At 40.6% G+C, this 21,871-nt stretch overlaps 1 protein-coding gene across 1 annotated transcript in view; it reads left to right on the plus strand.

The window, feature by feature from the left end:
- The window catches only part of rbfox3a (RNA binding fox-1 homolog 3a), a 162,927-nt gene that overhangs the window by 123,747 nt on the left and 17,309 nt on the right, over positions 1-21,871 (plus strand). The window contains exons 4-7 of the mRNA XM_060939027.1: positions 11,461-11,514; positions 16,966-17,058; positions 18,902-18,962; positions 19,728-19,781. Of these exons, the coding sequence (XP_060795010.1) occupies positions 11,461-11,514; positions 16,966-17,058; positions 18,902-18,962; positions 19,728-19,781 (262 nt within the window). The remainder of the gene's footprint in view (positions 1-11,460; positions 11,515-16,965; positions 17,059-18,901; positions 18,963-19,727; positions 19,782-21,871) is intronic.

The following is a 21,871-nucleotide window of genomic DNA, read 5'->3' on the forward strand; positions in this document are numbered from 1 at the left end:
GAATGGATGGCATAGATAGTCATGGTGCATCACTCTAGCATTCTACATGAACACAGAAACCTTGGAGGCTGGAAGAGTTTTGGACAGACCAGTGGAGAGAAAAACAGCAGTGCAGGGCCATGGGTTTCTTAAAATTATTAAAACCACCAAAAACTCACACAGTTCTTCAGTGAGATGTCTGTTCAGACTGAAAGGTCTGGGGGGGGTCCCCTCAGGTGTCCCACTGCTGTTAAGTTAATTCTAAATAGAATGTTAAGACTATTTTACAACCCCGATTCCAAAAAAGTTGGGACAAAGTACAAATTGTAAATAAAAACGGAATGCAATAATTTACAAATCTCAAAAACTGATATTGTATTCACAATACAACATAGACAACATATCACATGTCGAAAGTGAGACATTTTGAAATTTCATGCCAAATATTGGCTCATTTGAAATTTCATGACAGCAAGACATCTCAAAAAAGTTGGGACAGGGGCAATAAGAGGCTGGAAAAGTTAAAGGTACAAAAAAGGAACAGCTGGAGGACCAAATTGCAACTCATTAGGTCAATTGGCAATAGGTCATTAACATGACTGGGTATAAAAAGAGCATCTTGGAGTGGCAGCAGCTCTCAGAAGTAAAGATGGGAAGAGGATCACCAATCCCCCTAATTCTGCACCGACAAATAGTGGAGCAATATCAGAAACGAGTTTGACAGTGTAAAATTGCAAAGAGTTTGAACATATCATCATCTACAGTGCATAATATCATCAAAAGATTAAGAGAATCTGGAAGAATCTCTGTGCGTAAGGGTCAAGGCCGGAAAACCATACTGGGTGCCCGTGATCTTCGGGCCCTTAGATAGCACTGCATCACATACAGGCATGCTTCTGTATTGGAAATCACAAAATGGGCTCAGGAATATTTCCAGAGAACATTATCTGTGAACACAATTCACCGTGCCATCCGCCGTTGCCAGCTAAAACTCTATAGTTCAAAGAAGAAGCCGTATCTAAACATGATCCAGAAGTGCAGACATCTTCTCTGGGCCAAGGCTCATTTAAAATGGACTGTGGCAAAGTGAAAAACTGTTCTGTGGTCAGACGAATCAAAATTTGAAGTTCTTTATGGAAATCAGGGACACCGTGTCATTCGGACTAAAGAGGAGAAGGACGACCCAAGTTGTTATCAGTGTTCAGTTCAGAAGCCTGCATCTCTGATGGTATGGGGTTGCATTAGTGTGTGTGGCATGGGCAGCTTACACATCTGGAAAGACACCATCAATGCTGAAAGGTATATCCAGGTTCTAGAGCAACATATGCTGCCATCCAGACGACGTCTCTTTCAGGGAAGACCTTGCATTTTCCAACATGACAATGCCAAACCACATACTGCATCAATTACAGCATCATGGCTGCGTAGAAGAAGAGTCCGGGTACTGAACTGGCCAGCCTGCAGTCCAGATCTTTCACCCATAGAAAACATTTGGTGCATCATAAAACGGAAGATACGACAAAAAAGACCTAAGACAGTTGAGCAACTAGAATCCTATGTTAGACAAGAATGGGTTAACATTCCTATTCCTAAACTTGAGCAACTTGTCTCCTCAGTCCCCAGACGTTTACAGACCGTTGTAAAGAGAAAAGGGGATGTCTCACAGTGGTAAACATGGCCTTGTCCCAACTTTTTTGAGATGTGTTGTTGTCATGAAATTTAAAATCACCTAATTTTTCTCTTTAAATGATACATTTTCTCAGTTTAAACATTTGATATGTCATCTATGTTCTATTCTGAATAAAATATGGAATTTTGAAACTTCCACATCATTGCATTCCGTTTTTATTTACAATTTGTACTTTGTCCCAACTTTTTTGGAATCAGGGTTGTATATCTTACACTGTAAGTCCGTTAGAATGACGAAACAGGGCTGGGTTTCCTGAAAGACTCTTAACGCTAAGAGTGTCTTTAACTGCCTCTTAAGAACCACTGTTAAGCTAACGTAGTTTTCCCAAACAACATCATAACCAACGTAATACTTTAGTTTGCTCTTAACTTATGATGGGCCTGGATCACTCTTTCACAACAAAAAACATCTCGCTGCTGAATACACAGAATGTGTATGCGCCTCCAAGGGACTCATAATCAATGAGTGGAAACTGGTGTTGAATCTGCTGCTGGTGTTAAATGATTTTTCTTGTGCACTGTAAGTACATCAAGTTAATTATTAAATAAATATATGCAAAACATTATGAATATATTTCAATATGTTATGAAATGACATGTATTAAATAAAATATGGAGATGTCCGTGTGTGTGTGTGTGTGTGTGTGTGTGTATATAAGGAGTAGTACTGACTTACTGTTGGGCCAGGGAGATGGAGGCTGGATCGCAGAGAAGGAGGGTTTCAGAGGAAATGAGTATTATTATCTTTATGTAGGTTAATAATAAGAGGAATAAGAATAGGGATAAGAATAGGAATAATTTGATTAACTGACTGATTATACAGATTGCCTGGGCACCCAAGTATGGCCACGGTGTCGTCCCACCCCCACACAAGATATACCACAATGAGATGGCAGAGGGAAGGCCCTGTGTGTTAGCCAGCCCACGGTCCATGGCCCAGGGCCCCCAGCAGCCTCCCCCGCCCCCCACGACCCACCACACCTCGACTCCAGACCATTATGCAATACGCCATATTTGTCCTATGTAAGAATGTAAATGGATAGATTGTGGGCTTTCTCTAATGTATTGCATTAAAAGAAGTGTGTGCGCAGGGTGAATCTCTGAAATATAAATATCTCCATATAATATCTCAATATACACATTAATAAATATCTCCATATACACATTATTCCTTACTGTTAATTTTGGTTTTTCACTTGATTTTAAATTCGGTGTTATATTTGAATTCTAATTTTTTGTATAATTGTATGATAATTGTTTTGTATAATTGTACTGTATATGAATATATTAATAATAAAAATAAATAAATAAAATATGGTAATGTCACATTGATATTTTTGCCACGTTTTAATCAAATTTAACTCCATTAGTAGGCAAATGATTCTCATATATATATAAACAATTATTCCACGAAATCGAGTCATGCATGATCTGATAGCCGACGATCATTTCCGCTTAGGCGGACTTCTTAAAAACCTATTGATGGCTGCACGAATTGACTTTAGTGTTGGGTTTTTTTGTTGTTGATTTTTTTTTTTTTTTGGGGGGGGGGGGTTGTAGAAAGTGCCATCTTGCTGTCGTGCTGAGGTATAGAATAGCTTTAGACATTTATTTAATTCTTCTTTGGAGATTTCAGTGATGTAATTCTCAAACTTCTTTGAGCTTTTGATCCAGTCTAAAAAAAAAAATCAACAAATTTTAATGCTTAAAGATGAAGAATGTAAATAAACCGGCAAAATGACAGTAGCAATTTGTGAAAATTGCTAGAATAATAATTATTGAAAAATAAAAAAAGATACATTCTTACCATTAAAGACTTTCATTCCATATTTTGTTGCATATTTTTTTTTTGTATTTTTGGTGTTTTGTTTTCAAGAAGAGTTTTTATTTTGTCCTTGGTTGGTTCAGCAACACGCTCCACCATTTTGTTTTTCTCTACTCATGGTATATGAACTGATAGCCAAGTAGTAGAATAGCCAATCAGAGCATGCAATTGCTCATGTCCAGTGAATGTATACGTGTGTGTGTGTGTGTGTGTGTGTGTGTGTGTGTGTGTGTGTACACACACACACCCCCGATTCCAAAAAAGTTGGGACAAAGTACAAATTGTAAATAAAAACGGAATGCAATGATGTGGAAGTTTCAAAATTCCATATTTTATTCAGAATAGAACATAGATGACATATCAAATGTTTAAACTGAGAAAATGTATCATTTAAAGAGAAAAATTAGGTGATTTTAAATTTCATGACAACAACACATCTCAAAAAAGTTGGGACAAGGCCATGTTTACCACTGTGAGACATCCCCTTTTCTCTTTACAACAGTCTGTAAACGTCTGGGGACTGAGGAGACAAGTTGCTCAAGTTTAGGGATAGGAATGTTAACCCATTCTTGTCTAATGTAGGATTCTAGTTGCTCAACTGTCTTAGGTCTTTTTTGTCGTCTCTTCCGTTTTATGATGCGCCAAATGTTTTCTATGGGTGAAAGATCTGGACTGCAGTCTGGCCAGTTCAGTACCCAGACCCTTCTTCTACACAGCCATGATGCTGTAATTGATGCAGTATGTGGTTTGGCATTGTCATGTTGGAAAATGCAAGGTCTTCCCTGAAAGAGACGTCATCTGGATGGGAGCATATGTTGCTCTAGAACCTGGATATACCTTTCAGCATTGATGGTGTCTTTCCAGATGTGTAAGCTGCCCATGCCACACGCACTAATGCAACCCCATGCCATCAGAGATGCAGGCTTCTGAACTGAGCGCTGATAACAACTTGGGTCATCCTTCTCCTCTTTAGTCCGAATGACACGGTGTCCCTGATTTCCATAAAGAACTTCAAATTTTGATTCGTCTGACCACAGAACAGTTTTCCACTTTGCCACAGTCCATTTTAAATGAGCCTTGGCCCAGAGAAGATGTCTGCACTTCTGGATCATGTTTAGATACGGCTTCTTCTTTGAACTATAGAGTTTTAGCTGGCAACGGCGGATGGCACGGTGAATTGTGTTCACAGATAATGTTCTCTGGAAATATTCCTGAGCCCATTTTGTGTTTTCCAATACAGAAGCATGCCTGTATGTGATGCAGTGCCGTCTAAGGGCCCGAAGATCACGGGCACCCAGTATGGTTTTCCGGCCTTGACCCTTACGCACAGAGATTCTTCCAGATTCTCTGAATCTTTTGATGATATTATGCACTGTAGATGATGATATGTTCAAACTCTTTGCAATTTTACACTGTCGAACTCCTTTCTGATATTGCTCCACTGTTTGTCGGTGCAGAATTAGGGGGATTGGTGATCCTCTTCCCATCTTTACTTCTGAGAGCCGCTGCCATTCCAAGATGCTCTTTTTATACCCAGTCATGTTAATGACCTATTGCCAATTGACCTAATGAGTTGCAATTTGGTCCTCCAGCTGTTCCTTTTTTGTACCTTTAACTTTTCCAGCCTCTTATTGCCCCTGTCCCAACTTTTTTGAGATGTGTTGCTGTCATGAAATTTCAAATGAGCCAATATTTGGCATGAAATTTCAAAATGTCTCACTTTCGACATGTGATATGTTGTCTATGTTCTATTGTGAATACAATATCAGTTTTTGAGATTTGTAAATTATTGCATTCCGTTTTTAGTTACAATTTGTACTTTGTCCCAACTTTTTTGGAATCAGGGTTAACACACACACACACACACACACACACACACACACACACTCAGTATACATGTATGGGCAAAACATTGCCAACTTAGCATTGTAAATAACAGTTAAAATAAACATGAGTGCACTCCAGCGAATCCACTCCAAAGCCCCACTTGCCTGGCCAGCAGATCTAGTTTTGCCTATTTAAGGCCCATCCACTCCTGATGGTGCTGCTTCCTTTGGTCATGCAGGTCTCGGAGTAACTGGAACAGCTCCCGGCTGTACTGGCACTCTCAGCCAGCTAGACTCCGGCTGGCTGCAGCATGGAAAGCGGTCAGCTGAGAGGGTCCAGAGGTTAGATACAGTTGGGGTCTAGTCATAGTTTGGGGGCAGAGTCAGCATGGGGGTAAAACAATCCTTTCCCCCCTCCTGGAAAAGTAATAATGTCTATGGGGAAAGCACGTTTTTTAAGCTCCAAATGTGTCATGTCTTACACAGAGGGCTGACTGTCAGTTGAAAGAGAAAGACACATCCAAAAACTAACCAGAGTTGGATTGAATTGCCTGCTTACACTATTTACCTTATTTAGGCTCCCACAGGTATGATTAAGCAAACTAACCATAATTTATATTATTAAGTAAACTAATCATAAGAACATCACCATATAGCTATGTATGCAACGATGAAATGGATGAGCATGTTTTAGTGAATTCCATTCATCCATACACAGTTTCGAGACAGCAGCAGCGCTAACGTTACTCGCCATGTTTTGACGATGTGCTGATCACACAGGGATTTACACGCAGTGCAAATTAATGTCATTTAATGTCATTGCCTCTAACACAGTCTGCTAGAAATTTCGGCTTTTCAAGTTGCCTGACAGCTTCATCCCACTCCTTCTTGGCCTCATCCCGCTCTCTCTTTAAATTGTACATCTCAATAAGCTGCTGTTCTTCTAAGCCGTGCTGTTCTTTTAAACCATGTTCAGTCTGGTTGGCCCAGTTCTCCTGGAAGAGACTGAGATGCTGGAGGAGTCACTGGGGTTTCTGGTTGGGCTGTGGGAGTGGAACTGAGGGCTATAGGCTGAGACTGACACTGCACACGTTCACATTTCATCCTACTTTCCAGCCATCTTAATTTTGTGGCTGTTGAAGTGTGTGTTTCTCTATTGAGGAAGAGCAAGGGTGTGTAGTCCGGGTGAGTTGTATCATCCTTTTTTAAATCTACAACAAGACAGTTTAAAAAATGGTAATGAGCAGATGAGCTCAGGCAGTACATTTTAAATGGAGGGAGCTAGGAAGCTACCAGTGTCATGTTGTTGCTGTAAAATGTGTTGCGAAATTACTCAGGTTGGTAAGCTTATGCTAATCAGGGTAGTTCCTGAAAAAAATCTAACACTGTTTGGACAAAACGAACTTGGTTAGCATCAGCTGTAATGAAGTGCCGAATACACACATAAACATGCTTGCATGCTGGATTCCACAAGCGACCGAATTCATCTTGGCGCTGGATGGCTTGCAACCACCGTGTTCTTTGATTTGGTCTCGTCTCGTCTTCTTCCGCTTATCCGGGACCGGGTCGCGGAGGCAGCAGTCTAAGCATGGAAGCCCAAACTTCCCTTTCCCCAGACACCTGGCCACCGAGGCGTTCCCAGGCCAGCCGAGAGACATAGTCCCTCCAGCATGTCCTGGGTCTTCCCCGGGGCCTCTTCCCGGGGGGACATGCCTGGAACACCTCCCCAGGGAGGCGTCCAGGAGGCATCCGAAAAAGATGCCCGAGCCACCTCAGCTGATTCCTCTCGATGTGGAGGAGCAGCGGCTCTACTCCGAGCTCCTCCCGAGTGACTGTGCTTCTCACCCTATCTCTAAGGGAGCGCCCAGCCACCCTGCGAAGGAAACTCATTTCGGCCGCTTGTATCCGTGATCTTGTTCTTTCGGTCATTACCCAAAGCTCATGACCAAATCTTTGATTTGGTTCCGTTGCTTGATTCAGAATTCTAAACAATTTCAATTCTGGATTTTTCAGTTTGTTCAACATGCAGAAAGCCGCACAGCAACTCTCCGGCATGGTAGCAAAGGGTCTGTTTTCCCCCACAACAGGAAAGGATGTGACATTTTGTGGACGTTCCCAGATATGCTAACTGTATCTCTGAGGAGGCAGTGGGGCCATGGGGGTGGGAGTGGGGAGGCACTGTGGTCTGGGGAGGAGGAGGCAGGTGACTCCATAGTTACTATACTGTACCTCCTTCATACGCTAAATCCCACTCAGCTGCATGCCAATTTATAAAGGACATTTAAGCTCTTGATTGGGAAACAGTGAAATGAGCAGGCACAGGGAGAACATTGTAGTGAATTATTTCGCTTATTATTTGCTCATTCTTTTGTGTGAATGTTTGTTCATTTAATTAAAAAAACATGCTTGGAATAAAATGTTATTGTCCAAAAATGTAAAATAGGTTCAATTATTAACTACCACATTATATATGTAATATTTAACGATGAAACAATTAGCATGTTTTAAGCATGTTATATTTCATTGGTTTTTGGTTAAAAACAAACTCCATGTGACCTCACTGACTGGACTTAGCAACTACTAATGCCTTTAGCGAGGACGTGTGCTGCAAAGAAGCTCTTAGCAAAGTTGCTCTTAAGAGACCTTCTTACGAGTGTGTTCAGGAAAACCATGTACAGAGAAAACTTTCTTTGCTTAAGAGCATCTTTAAACTCACTCTTTAGCCCTAAAGTGCAACGTTATCGGGAAACCCACCCCAATTTCTTTATACTTTGAACCGTTTCTTATCTAGTCCTGCATTGAATGTGATTCACACTTTTAATCAATTTTGGTCCAAATTTAGACTTTTCTTGGTCGAGAAAATGAGCCTAATTTCAGCCACATCGCCAGCTATCTCCTGACTTCTATTTTCATCAGGATATGTAATTTTTTTTTTCAGACCTTCATCAAAGTGTAAGCCATTTTGCTAGAAGCGACCATTTGGCATCCAGCAGCAGAATCTATCAAAGCCATACAAAAATATAAATTTATCTCATCTTAAGGTTTAATCCTGTGCTTTAGTGAGGAGATGGCTTTTTTTGATCTTTTCATCCAAGAGGAATGAAAATTCAATTTAGATTCTCAAACCTCTAATTTGATGACTCTATTTTCACATGAGTACATTGGCATGGGACATAGTCAAACAAAGAATGAAAATTGAACAGGCTTCATTACCCAACCTTATTTGAGCCTAATTTTATAATTAGAAAAAGACATTCAAAGCAATTACACCAATGGATATGTGGGCCTAATGTTGGAGAATAAAATGGGGTTTAAAGCACCACCTTGGCGATTCCACACAGGAGCTGCTGGAACGTGATTGAAATGTCAGATTCCTCACTCCAGAGCTTGTGTATTTTTTGTGACTCCAAGCATCTAGCGCCTGAGGAGCTTTCATTAAACTGTAACTACTCAGGCAGTGAAGACAGCCACCAACTGCACTTTGAAGTTCTATCATGACAATAATGAGAAAAGCTCAGTGTTGCATCTAATTCCATATTAAGCCCAATTAACAGAGTGATATTCCAGAGCCTAGATGAAAGCAAGTTATTCCTAGTGGACACCCAGATGTTTGAGTACTCAATCCAATAGTTAGCCACCCGCAGGCAGGCTCTACTTTAACTGCAATCTACAGAGCCTGAGAAGAGGATTGGAACCGTATGGTTTCTGTAGGTTACTAAAGTGTTTGTATAATGTGTTTATAATGATGCCTGCTTATTCCTAATTTCTTAGTTTAGTAGCTTTGTGTATTTAGAGTGTTAAAGATTGAATTATACACTGATGGCTTGTTTTTATGCACTGTATCTTCCACCTTTCATAGTGGATATATTTGCTAATTTACTCCAAATGGCCTGACTGGAGTTGCCAATTCTTACAATATGAGAACCGCCCACAATCTTTACTGTAGTCTCTGAGTGAGCCTGATTTCACCTGTATGGTTATGAAATCGGTCTGCCATCAGGTGATTGTGGAAAGCCCACTGTGGTGGGTCTGCAGCGGGGGCACTCACCTAAGGTGTGTGGGAGAGCCTTCACTGGGGAAATATTTCAGAGCTTGGTTACCCCATTAGGGTGGATTACAACCTTGAGCATCCACAGATTTTGTTAAGAGTGATGGCTGTGGTCACGAATGACTTCACACTGAGATCCAAATGGACACACTTGATGCTGTTTCTGGCAGACTTAATTTGCCTTAATTTGAACAAATGGAACATATTTGTGTCAAGTAGCAATTGTTTGTATTTCGCTCTGAAATTTGAATTGGACTGAGGAAAATGAGCTTGGAGGAACAAGTGTAAGAGGATAGAGGCTAGGACCTGTAACAAGCTAAGCTGAACAGAAATTGGCACGTTCACCAGTAAACTAGCTATTCTTTCCCAGCACATGCGGAGTCAGTTAAGATTAGAGCCATGCTCTAAATTTGTTGACAAAACCCCCTCCTCACCTTCAATAAAGACACAGATGCATGCACATACAAATTTGGTACTCGTCTCTCCCCACAGCTGGAAGGATAAAAGGCAGCTCTTCTTAACCTTATTAGTGATCCAGGCCCTCGATCAATCCCATTGAGCTGCACAGTGCCTGGAAGGCCCATTTCTTCCCTGTTGTGCTGAAATGAAGCTGCCGTGGCCTGCTTGACAGGGTAATTAGTTTTAATGAAATAATATGGCCATTGTAGACAGCAATTAAAACCTGCTTTCATTCCACCCATTAGAGGAACTTAAGGTTTTACTTTCATTCTGCTGCGTTCCTTAATGATCCCCAAAGCAAGACCACTTAAATGGGATCCTTAGGTCCTTTGTCCCTAGAGAACATACAGTATATGCAGTATGCCTGCCTGTTACCTCTTACAAGTAACCGCCAAGGTGTAGGAGAAACAAAAAAAATTCGCACTCTCGCTTAGAATAGATTCTTCTTCGCCATAATGTGTCTTACCTGTGAACACAAGCGCTTTGCTTACACAGATATTTTCACTCATTTATTGAAATTAAGCAAGTTGATTCATGGTCTCAAAGTGGAGATTCTTAGCAATGGCTACTGATTAACATAACGTATGCAGAGAGTGGGAGTAACCAAAAAGCACTGAGTTGAGCGGAGTAACAAATTCACCTTCCAGAGAAGAAGGCCTTTATCAGTGCTAATAAATCAGCAGGCCAGCTTACCCTCACATAGTTTACCTTTAGGCCTGATGCGTCCTTTGACACAAAACTTTGCTACACACCAAAGAGTACAGCCCTCACTGAAGCTGCAAGGATCTGAATCAAAGGTTAGTCATGGTGGAATGTTCGGGTTTCTTCTTCTGGCAGGTATCCAGGCTGCAAATCCATAAACTATAGGTTGTGTCGAAAACACAATCTCAGCTGTGCCTTGTCTGTGGTCAGCACATGCTCCCTAATTCTAATTAGCGAATAAAAAGGAGGGATTGGGCATTTCAGGGGCATCAGATAAAGTTGCACAATGCAAATGGCTGGAAAATAATAACCAATGTGACATGTAATTACAGAGACAGTATTCGTCATGGTAATAATAAACAAATACATGGTTTATCATCGGCTATGATGGCTCCCCTACATCCAATTATCCATTTTAATTGAGAGGAGGTGGTGGGTGTTAAATCTCGCCAGAAATACGTTGTCTTGTGGTTTCATCCAGCTTCTTCTTTTTTTTTTTTATCAGGGAGAACACCACAGAAAATAACAAGCCATAGTGTGTCATTAAGAGCACTGGTGCATACACAGCATGATAGTGCTCTTCTGAAAATTTTTCAGCCATCAGCAAAATAACCGGTTCATTCCCTCTACAGTGCGTAGACACGACTCTCCACAGAGGTACAGTCACATCAGCTGGCCTCGTTTAGCACATTTCGATGATGGGTAACTGTTAGAAGTGTTTGAGTCCAGTTTCTCTGCATAATTTTGGTCCAACAGAAAGTGAATTGTGAAGCTTATTTACTTTGGAAGTAGCTCCATTGAGCAGGGGGTATTCTATTTTAGTTAGCTATGCAATCATGTGCTCAAGTTTCGTGACAAAGTGCAAAAGAGATGAGTTCTAATTACTCCGTCTCTCCTTTCTCTTTCTTCCCCCCCTCCCTTTCTTTCTGCAGCAATTTGGGAAAATTTTAGATGTGGAAATTATTTTTAACGAGCGGGGCTCTAAGGTAAGTCAGCTGGAAGAGCAGCTCTTTGTCACTTCATCCCTCTCTCTCCACACAGGTCCCCTTTCCCTTCATGAGCCGAGTAATTACAGCTCTCACACGGCAGCCACAAAGTGACACACACACACACATATGCACATGCACATAGCACTGTGCCAAGCCACACTCACTCAAAGGTAGCTGTGCACACAGACAACTGAGAGGTTTCAGCTAAATTAGTGTCAACTCACCCAGTTATAATTCAATGAAGTATCTGACCAGTGCACAGTGATTCTCCTTTTAAAGCTGTCATACACTGATTTAAACCAACTTGGCTGTTCGGGTCTTGGAAATTTCATGTATTAGCTGGTGGGGAAATGTAAAAGCAGTCTCGCAGATTGACATTCTTCCAGATAAAACTGCAGACAGTAGAGGGCTCATTATCCAGGAAGAGTTGCTCTTACCTGAGTTTCTTTGTTTAAAGCTGTTAAATAACTTAGTATAATAATGCTAATTGAAAAAAAACAGGCAGCACGGTAGTGTAGTGGTTCACACTGTTGCCTCACAGCAAGAAGGTTGTGGGTTCGAGCCCAGTGGCTGACGGGGGCCTTTCTGTGCGGAGTTTGCATGTTCTCCCCGTGTCCGTGTGGGTTTCCTCCGGGTGCTCCGGTTTCCCCCACAGTCCAAAGACATGCAGGTTAGGTTAACTGGTGACTCTAAATTGACCGTAGGTGTGAATGTGAGTGTGAATGCTTGTCTGTGTCTATGTGTCAGCCCTGCGATGACCTGGCGACTTGTCCAGGGTGTACCCCACCTTTCGCCCGTAGTCAGCTGCGATAGGCTCCAGCTTGCCTGCGACCCTGCACAGGATAAGCGCTTATGGATAATGGATGGATGGATGAAAAAAACCACTTATTTTAAGTATTCATGCTACTCATGGTTGTTGTTTTTTTTTCTTTTTTAAACACAGCCTAGCTTATGTTTACATCTGACCTGAAGAACAGCGTTTTTCAACCATTTTTGAGCCACGGAATATTTTTTACATTGAAAAAAATCCCGCGGCACACCACCAATCAAAAAAGTTACAAAATGACTCATTGTTGCCGAATACAGCATATATAATGACAGTTTAGTTTCTCAACTTGTTTATATTCACTCAGTGTGAAACCCGGGCCTGTTTAGATGAACACAAAGCTGATATCCAGGCAGGAACTGAAGAAAGGCATACATGAAGCTCTCCCTCAACAGCTCTCAGCTTCTCTCTGTAGACTTTAGCTACTTCTTTAATCACATCAGGGCCGAGCATCTCGTTCACAATGGCTTCGCAGGCAGGTAGTGTTAAAAGTAGACGGCCTTTTGATTTCATAAAATCGGTGAAATTTAGTTCCCTCTGAAATTTGGTCATTGTGATATATGTCTCATCTCATTATCTCTAGCTGCTTTATCCTGTTCTACAGGGTCGCAGGCAAGCTGGAGCCTATCCCAGCTGACTACGGGCGAAAGGCAGGGTACACCCTGGACAAGTCGCCAGGTCATCACAGGGCTGACACATAGACACAGACAACCATTCACACTCACATTCACACCTACGGTCAATTTAGAGTCACCAGTTAACCTAACCTGCATGTCTTTGGACTGTGGGGGAAACTGGAGCACCCAGAGGAAACCCACGCAGACATGGGGAGAACATGCAAACTCCACACAGAAAGGCCCTCGCCGGCCACGGGGCTCGAACCCAGGACCTTCTTGCTGTGAGGCGACAGCGCTAACCATTACACCACCATGCCGCCTGTGATATATGTTTATTTTTGTAATATCTTTTAAAAAACAGGCCATTCTGTGGCTGGGAAGTTATTTAATTTGAGGGGATTCTCTAGCAAATAATGTGCATGAAATCGCTCGCTTCGCGCAGTCAAGCAGACAGAGGAAGTCCAAGTGTGCATGCACACACTTACCTGAGTCATCGTCGTCTTCTTCATCTTTTGGGTTTTACAGTAGTCGGCATCCGGTGTTGCATTACTACCATCTACAGGTTTACCCTGACCGTGCACTGACAGTTGCATCATTCTGTCACTAAACAAACAGCTGATCACACTGAGGTGCCTGCTGACCGCCAATATTTATTAGTTTGGTCCTGCATTTCCTTTACTTCGCAACATAACGTCTTTTCTTCTCGCTTTCCGTTACTGTAGTCGGTCTTCGACGTTTCATTCACATACTCATGTCCTCCATTTTTCTCTCCCGTTTCATATTTGTATCCCACAATGCCTTGCACAAACAGGGAAAACCCACCATGTGATGCATGATGTAGTATCTTGAATGAGGTCACGGTGAAGCAAGAAAATTACGGTGGAAATTCATTAATAGTTCTTTTAGGGAAAAAAGTAATAAAATCAGAAGTCTGTGATTCAAATTCAGTAGCTTTCAGTCCACTAAAAAAAAATTGGGTGTCGGGGAAAATTCTTTTTATGACCTAAATGTGAAAAATCTGAAAGGCAGTCTACCTTTAATGTCTCTGCCACAGTGTGTGACTTTTTTGATTTGGCTATGAGTTCCGCTACTAAGTAGCTAACTTTGAGAGCTCTCTCAGACACCTTTATTGTTTTTCTCATTAAAGTTAACTGTTTCTCAGTATGTTCATGCAGGTGAACAAAATAGTCCGTGTTCTTGTTTTGAAGTGACAGGTGTTTCGTTTGGAGATGACGGTTAAGCTTGCTTGGGACCATGGCACTGTTGGATAGCTTTTCCCCCACACACCAAGCATAATGGAGTCAGTGCACTCAGATTCCCGGTGAAAGTAAATCCAAACAAAAGATAACTTTCACTGTATTTCCTCGAGCTCACCATTTTTGCTTTCTTGTTTTGACCACCACTCATACTAGGCTCTTCATCTGGGTTAGAATTTTGTCCAGGGCCCAGTTCAGAGTCTGCATTTTTCCTTTTCAAATATTTATCCATCGCTGTTGTATGTCTTGTCACTGCCACTTAATAATCACTTAATTCTATTGTCTTAAATTAACAAGGACATTATTGCGCTACCTACTGCCACCCACTGACACGGAAGAGTATTTAATTACTTAGCCAGCCACTACATTGCAGGCGCAGACACTCAACAATGGCAATTTATTTGCAGCAACTAAATAATAAATTTTTTGGACCGATTAAGTGAAATTGGACAATTTCCCATGACACAGCTCTCATGGCACACTGGTGTGCCACAGCACAGTGGTTGAAAATCATGGCTGTAGAAGGTCTTGTGTGTACAACCCCGATTCCAAAAAAGTTGGAACAAAGTACAAATTGTAAATAAAAACGGAATGCAATAATTTACAAATCTCAAAAACTGATATTATATTCACAATAGAACATAGACAACATATCAAATGTCGAAAGTGAGACATTTTGAAATTTCATGCCAAATATTGGCTCATTTGAAATTTCATGACAGCAACACATCTCAAAAAAGTTGGGACAGGGGCAATAAGAGGCTGGAAAAGTTAAAGGTACAAAAAAGGAACAGCTGGAGGACCAAATTGCAACTCATTAGGTCAATTGGCAATAGGTCATTAACATGACTCGGTATAAAAAGAGCATCTTGGAATGGCAGCGGCTCTCAGAAGTAAAGATGGGAAGAGGATCACCAATCCCCCTAATTCTGCACCGACAAATAGTGGCGCGATATCAGAAAGGAGTTCGACAGTGTAAAACTGCAAAGAGTTTGAACATATCATCATCTACAGTGCATAATATCATCAAAAGATTCAGAGAATCTGGAAGAATCTCTGTGCGTAAGGGTCAAGGCCGGAAAACCATACTGGGTGCCCGTGATCTTCGGGCCCTTAGACGGCACTGCATCACATACAGGCATGCTTCTGTATTGGAAATCACAAAATGGGCTCAGGAATATTTCCAGAGAACATTATCTGTGAACACAATTCACCGTGCCATCCGCCGTTGCCAGCTAAAACTCTATAGTTCAAAGAAGAAGCCGTATCTAAACATGATCCAGAAGCGCAGACGTCTTCTCTGGGCCAAGGCTCATTTAAAATGGACTGTGGCAAAGTGGAAAACTGTTCTGTGGTCAGACGAATCAAAATTTGAAGTTCTTTATGGAAATCAGGGACACCGTGTCATTCGGACTAAAGAGGAGAAGGACGACCCAAGTTATCAGCGCTCAGTTCAGAAGCCTGCATCTCTGATGGTATGGGGTTGCATTAGTGCGTGTGGCATGGGCAGCTTACACATCTGGAAAGACACCATCAATGCTGAAAGGTATATCCAGGTTCTAGAGCAACATATGCTCCCATCCAGATGACGTCTCTTTCAGGGAAGACCTTGCATTTTCCAACATGACAATGCCAAACCACATACTGCATCAATTACAGCATCATGGCTGTGTAGAAGAAGGGTCCGGGTACTGAACTGGCCAGCCTGCAGTCCAGATCTTTCACCCATAGAAAACATTTGGCGCATCGTAAAACGGAAGATACGACAAAAAAGACCTAAGACAGTTGAGCAACTAGAATCCTACATTAGACAAGAATGGGTTAACATTCCTATCCCTAAACTTGAGCAATTTGTCTCCTCAGTCCCCAGACGTTTACAGACTGTTGTAAAGAGAAAAGGGGATGTCTCACAGTGGTAAACATGGCCTTGTCCCAACTTTTTTGAGATGTGTTGTTGTCATGAAATTTAAAATCACCTAATTTTTCTCTTTAAATGGTACATTTTCTCAGTTTAAACATTTGTTATGTCATCTATATTCTATTCTGAATAAAATATGGAATTTTGAAACTTCCACATCATTGCATTCCGTTTTTATTTACAATTTGTACTTTGTCCCAACTTTTTTGGAATCGGGGTTGTACATGTGAGATCATGTCGGCTGCCACCGTCTTCCATGCATTATCTTTCAAAGCAATTACTAGGCAATACATAGTGCCCTGTATATGAAGTAAATGACTGGAGCTTGAACCAAGCTCTAGTTTGCCATGAATGTCTAATTGCCAGCACTTGATATGGTGTTTGGGCTGTGGCTGACCATAATTTAGAGCTGACAGCAGCCAAGGAGGGAAGAAAAAATGAGTACTTGGGTTTATCTCTCACGTTCTCTCTCTTTATCTATCTGTGTGTGGGGCAAGGGGTTTATTTGCAATGAGCATGTGGCTATTTACAGAAGGCAAATTTAAGTCAAACTAGTAAAGTAAACGTCATACATAACGTACATAAATCAAAGTTGTGTTTGGCAAATTGATTAGTTTTGTATGTCACTTTATGATAACTCTTTGCAATTATTATTTACAAATCTGTAGGTTCTGTTTTAGAGTCTCTGAATCACTTCCTCTTTGAAAGTTCACCTGTGACTAATGCATTTCCCTCTTGCAACTCCGCTTACAGTGTCTTTTTCCTTTCTCTGTCTCTTTTCCTTTACTTCTTACTTGCTTTATTTGTTTTGGCCACTCCTATCACAATTAGGGCTTTGGTTTTGTAACTTTTGAAACAAGTGCAGATGCAGACCGTGCAAGGGAGAAACTAAATGGTACAATCGTAGAGGGACGCAAAATTGAGGTGCTTTCCTAATTTCCTACTTTCCTGCCTGCCTCTTTCTCTTATTCTGCTCTCCTAATACTGTACCTGATGCCTGTTTTCGCATGATGCATGTGTGTATGTGTGTGTTTTGAATAAATCTTTGTGTTTGTGGGATATTAACTGTAAGCTGTTATCTGGAATTATATCTGTTGTGTGTAGAAGTTATTGCCATGTATATTCTTAATCTTACACTGCTCACTTGGCCAAGATTTTGTGAGGTTTTCTTTATTAATACTGCAATAAAATTAATAGTTTCAGATGCTGAATGAATTTAAACACGTATGATCAGAACCACTTTTATATAAGTGTTCTAAATGGCTTGGGGTTTCATCTTGGCAGCCTCATATACATGGGCAAACTTGTTTCAGGGGTTGTTTGGATTTTTTGTAGTTGGATGCAAAACGTATAAGTGCATGCCAAGCTTAGTATATGTTTTAATTAAGCTCATCTTGGGAAATCAAAGTGCTGCCAATGATGTTTTAAATTTCAGTTGTTTATCTCAAACAGATAGTGCTTATATCTACTATATGCCATACTCCCTAGGGCACATGCAGCATTCTCTCTCTCTCTCTCTCTCTCTCTCTCTCTCTCTCTCTTTCTTTCTCTGGCTCTCTCATATCCTCCCTTTCTACAAGCCTATTAAGATTTTCCATAGGGCAATTAAGATAATTCACATAATATACAAATAATACCAAGACCTATATATCAAGGGAAAGTCGAAGCCAGTTGTTTCCTAAAGCTAAATGACCTCCAGTGGCCCTGTAGAAAGGAAAGCTATTAACGCTAATTAACGTGAGGGTGAAATACTAACATGGTTCTTGTTGCCATTGGCTATGTTTGAATTCCCACAGCAGCCCCCACCTTTGTAGAAGCTCTCACTCTCTGTGTTGCATACTGTTTGGCTGAGCTCAGACAAAATACTTGTTTCGTCTTGAGGTTCAGTTTAGAGCTCATGATTACTACTCTTGCCTTAAGGGATACCATGTTTGATAATACGCACCTGCACCAAGGGTGACCTCTGGATTCCTGTGGAGGGACACATTTTGGTGATTTTTCTCTAATTAAGTGTCTTTTAAGCCAAGGGTCTCAAACATTTTGCAGCTTGGGACTCCTTTAATTAAGAGTAAACTTAATACTCCTCAGTGTAGATTTATAATCCAACTATTCAAATATCAGCCTTTTTATTTTAACAATAAAATGTAATAAACCAATAATTCTGTCCAATAACATTTTGGATATTTATTGAAGCCACAGAGCATTTTACTCCAGAACATTCCATTAAAAGAGCACATTAGGTCCAAGTTGACATTATTTATAGGACTACTTCTTTTTTTTAGTTATTGAGCATTGAATTAATCTTGTTCAATACAATTAACAGTTTAATAGCTAAAAGAACTCAATGATAATGACTTTGATAATGGTGGCTTGTGATTTCCACCACAGCAACAGAATTTTAAAACCTCAGAGCTTCTGGCGATGCTTTGAGAACCGCTGCTTTAAGCAGGAAAATCACCAAACTGTGTAGAGCTCTGAACCTCCAGGACTGACACTGGATCCCCCTGTTCGAGACAACATTGTAGATAGGCTTGCTAGAGGGAATCTGAAGCAGACATCCTTGCTCATTAGGAATTCTAATAAAATTTGTTTTACTTGCTGGATGAGATAACACATCTAGCTGCTATAAATCTTGCATGGTCACCTTTATGTACATACAGACATTGCATTTTCTGTTCTCCACGACAGTGTGAGTTACTGTTTGCATGCTAGTATACCTTTATTTGCTTCTTATATCGTCTAACACTGTGGATCGTATTTCATTCAGGTAAATAATGCAACAGCACGAGTAATGACAAACAAAAAAGTGGCTAACCCCTACACTAACGGTAAGTGCTTTTTCCTCACTTTTCCTTTTATACATTAGGCTGCATTACTTCAAAGTTTACACACCTCTAAATAACAGCATCCTGAAAAATGTAGCTCCACATTGAAGTGCATGCTGCCAGCACACAAGCAACTTTGTGGCTTTTCCACCTCTGCCATAACCCCTATCAAATTTAGCTGGAGCTAGTATACAGAATGTACCACACAGAGAAGCTAGGGGTCACTCTATACAAGATGCTTTGCCAAGCTTAGTGCACCTCACAGAAACTTATTGCTGTAGATTGGTAGAGAGGGAGAGCAGTAAGACAGAGAAAGAAAGCAACACAGACCCCCCAGCACTGCTCCAGTCAGCCAATATGGAGAGAAAGAGGAGGCCATTTTACAGCCTCCATCCATCACTGACAGCACACTAGATAACTTTCACTTCTCCCTCTTTCTCTCTCATGCCCCCATCTCTATCCCTCGCTCTCATTCTGCATCTCGCAATTTTCAGACTGCTCCAGTGCAACCTTTCTCAGAAACTCTTCCTCCAATATTCTGTGTTAATCTATTCTCTGCCCTTTCCTCTACTTTGACACCACTTTATTATTTCATCTTGTCCTTCTTTACATTTTTTTTTCTTTTATATTTGAAGCATTACCTTTTGTTGCTTGTTTGATCCCACTCAGAGCTAGACTACAAAGTTTTCTTAAAATACTTGCTAGGTTAAGGCATTAAGAATTCCAGCATTAAACATTGATAAATCTCCCTTTGTGTGTTCCGCGTAGGCTGGAAACTGAACCCAGTGGTGGGAGCTGTCTATGGTCCTGAATTTTATGCAGGTAAACTAATTAATCTCTTAACTGTTTAAACATATATGGGCACTGCCTAAAAGTGGAGCTCCCTATGAATGTAAAATGTGTTAATAAATAATCCCACATTATTTTTTTAACAATTAAAAATAAGCCATCTATCTTATGTAAATAAAAATACAAATTTCATTGTCCGGTTGTCAAGTGTTTATGAGATACGTTGCCTTGCACTTATGATCAGGTTCCCTGTGGTGGTACACATACATACATTTTGTGTGTGTGTGTGTGTATATATATATATATATATATATATATATATATATATATATATATATATATATATATAATTTTTTTTACACAAATACAAATTCAGTTATGATTAGGAAGCTCACTATTCATGTTTTATTTTGTTTTGTCTAATAACTCAACCTAATCAATTTCTTTCTGAGCTCCAAAATAAAACCATACAATATTTCTACCATATTTTTTTAACAAACTGGACTGAATTGCATCAAAGAAAAATGCTTTTATTTAGTAATCATTTAATTAATTTAAAATATATGAAATAAGCATGCCCTTTTTGTATCTTTTTTGTTGTTCCTAAATAAGTTTTCTTTATTGATATTAAAAGAAAATCATCTGGGCATTAGAATGAACTGCCTCTTAAAGGACCACATTCTGACTCACAGCAGCACTGCATTTTGCATCTCGGGTCTTTCTGGAATGTAAGAAACAAAACAAAAATAGTACATCTGGTCAAATATTATTAGGTGACTATTCTTGTCAGCTACAATCAATAGATCCTTGAGTTTCAAAAGACATCTTTGTTTTGAAAGATAGTTCAGTGTACAGTATAACAAAACACAGTTTAGCCAGCCAGAGGTGTGAATATATAACAAGTATTCATGCAAATAACATAGCACACGAGCCATTAGATGAGTAACAGTATTAGGCTACGTTTACATTACGTCGAATCAGCGGATCATCAGATTAACGTTCTTAAAACGATTCGCGTTGACACTAAAACCGTTAGCCGTACACACAGCAACACCAATACGCGAATACGCTCGGCTCCGCAGGCATCCTGCGCTCCAAATCACTCCGCCCTGAACAGCGAGTGCCCTCTGGAGGGTGCGCACTCCGGCCCTGCGCAGCTCACACAGCGCGCGAGTGAAGTGAACAAGCCACGATTCGGGACTGAGCCGCTGTGTGTGAGATCCCAGCGCATATCACTTATTACTTGCAAGTGGAAGGATGGCAAGCCTAAAGACAATCATAACTACACAATGGGCAGTATTTGCATCAGTATTTGCAGTATTTTCATACTTTTATACTCTTTAATGAAAGGTGATACAAGGCGGAAGTCTGCGCCGTTTTTCAGCAGTCGCGTCACATGACCAACGCCAGCGAATCAGGAAGGTGGATGTCACAGTGACGTTGTCCAATGAGACGCCAGCTAGAGCTCAGCACAGCGTATTCGCGTATTCTCAATGTTTACACAGCACCGGAGCTGATACGATCTAGATTGAATACGTGGACGCTGGCGGATTCCCGTTTCCCCGCTTTTTCAGGGGGGTTAATGTAAACGGACAGTGCGTCCGCGAAGAAAACGAGACAGATACGGTCTAGTGTAAACGTAGCCTTAGACAGGACACTGAACGCAGCATACTATGACATTTGTTTTGACCAGTGAACTGCTCATTGGAGTGAAAGGGGTTAATGTGTATCATCAACAGTTGTGGCTCTCGAGTGATGAGAACATTGAAGCATCTTATTGTGATATTTCTGACAGTTGGCTGATAAATAAAGCTTTCAAAAACACGTTGCTGATTTATTCTTAACACCTAAGATGCATGAGGTCAGAAATCTCAGCAATATTTCAAAGATAATAATACCAATATTATTTGTATAACATAAAGAATGCATTTTTAACCTTGTCATATGCTATTACAGTCAAAGCTAATGGCTAATAAAAGCTAATAGCAACGCTTCAGCATTTCCTTTTTGGACCATTACAGGGTCTTTGTTTTAAGCACAGATAAACACTTATTGTGTTGTTTACATTACATAATTGAAAGTTAAGTTGAATGGCACTTAAAAAGTAGCTCTTATTTGAATGG

This window comes from Neoarius graeffei, chromosome 14 (assembly GCF_027579695.1).
Source record: "Neoarius graeffei isolate fNeoGra1 chromosome 14, fNeoGra1.pri, whole genome shotgun sequence".
Taxonomy (NCBI): domain Eukaryota; kingdom Metazoa; phylum Chordata; class Actinopteri; order Siluriformes; family Ariidae; genus Neoarius; species Neoarius graeffei.